Source organism: Phaethon lepturus, unplaced genomic scaffold, assembly GCF_000687285.1.
Source record: "Phaethon lepturus isolate BGI_N335 unplaced genomic scaffold, ASM68728v1 scaffold33319, whole genome shotgun sequence".
Classification (NCBI taxonomy): domain Eukaryota; kingdom Metazoa; phylum Chordata; class Aves; order Phaethontiformes; family Phaethontidae; genus Phaethon; species Phaethon lepturus.
Genome location: NW_010564615.1, coordinates 3867 through 4553, shown reverse-complemented (window position 1 = coordinate 4553; position 687 = coordinate 3867). Strand labels below are relative to the sequence as shown.

At 64.8% G+C, this 687-nt stretch overlaps 1 protein-coding gene across 1 annotated transcript in view; it reads right to left on the bottom strand.

Moving 5' to 3' along the window:
- SLAMF1 (signaling lymphocytic activation molecule family member 1) overlaps positions 1-633 on the bottom strand; it is a gene marked incomplete at both ends in the record, with an annotated part of 889 nt that extends 256 nt beyond the window's left edge. The window contains one exon of the mRNA XM_010294929.1: positions 307-633. Within this exon, the coding sequence (XP_010293231.1) occupies positions 307-633 (327 nt within the window). The remainder of the gene's footprint in view (positions 1-306) is intronic.
- Positions 634-687: the final 54 nt, after the last annotated feature.

Below are 687 nucleotides of genomic sequence, written 5' to 3'. Positions count from 1 at the left end.
GGGCAAGGACGCAAACGTCACCTCAGTGCCTGCCTGGGGAATCCTGCCGGCCTCTCCTAAATCCCCAGGAGGTGAAGAGGAACCGGTCTGGCCCCGGACCTGCTGCAAACGGCACCGGAGAGGAACGCGGTCTGCACGCAGCCAAAGGCTCCGGGGGTGCCCAGATGGGGCTGCAAGAGGGTCCTGGACCCACTGCAGCACCTTGCCATGCAGGTGGGCGTCTCCCACCCGCCCTGACCACCACCCGTCTCCCAGACCTGCTCCCGGGAGCATCCAGCACAGTGTCCCAAAGCAAGCGTGTCTCACCATACACCTCCAGCTGGATCTGCCAGACTTTCTCCTCCGGCCCCTTGTTGACGATGTACTCGTAGAGCTGCCTGTCCTGCCGCGTGGTGTTCAGGATCTCCAGGGAGAAGTCCAGCTTGTGGAAGCGAGTCCGTTCCTGCACGTAGTTGGTGGAGTTGCCGGCCGAGTACTTGAGCAGGATGAGCTTCCTCTGCGGGTCCTCCGTGTCCCGCTTCCACATGGCCGCCCCGAAGCGCAGGGTGAGGTCCTGGAGTTCGGGGGGGATCCGCAATATTGTCGCCTTCCCCAAGGTGCCCAGCACCGTCTCCCTCGCCCCGTGGCCCGTGCCTGGGAGGAGAGCGGAGAGAAGGGCTGAGGCAGGCAGGGAGGCTTGGAGCGGCT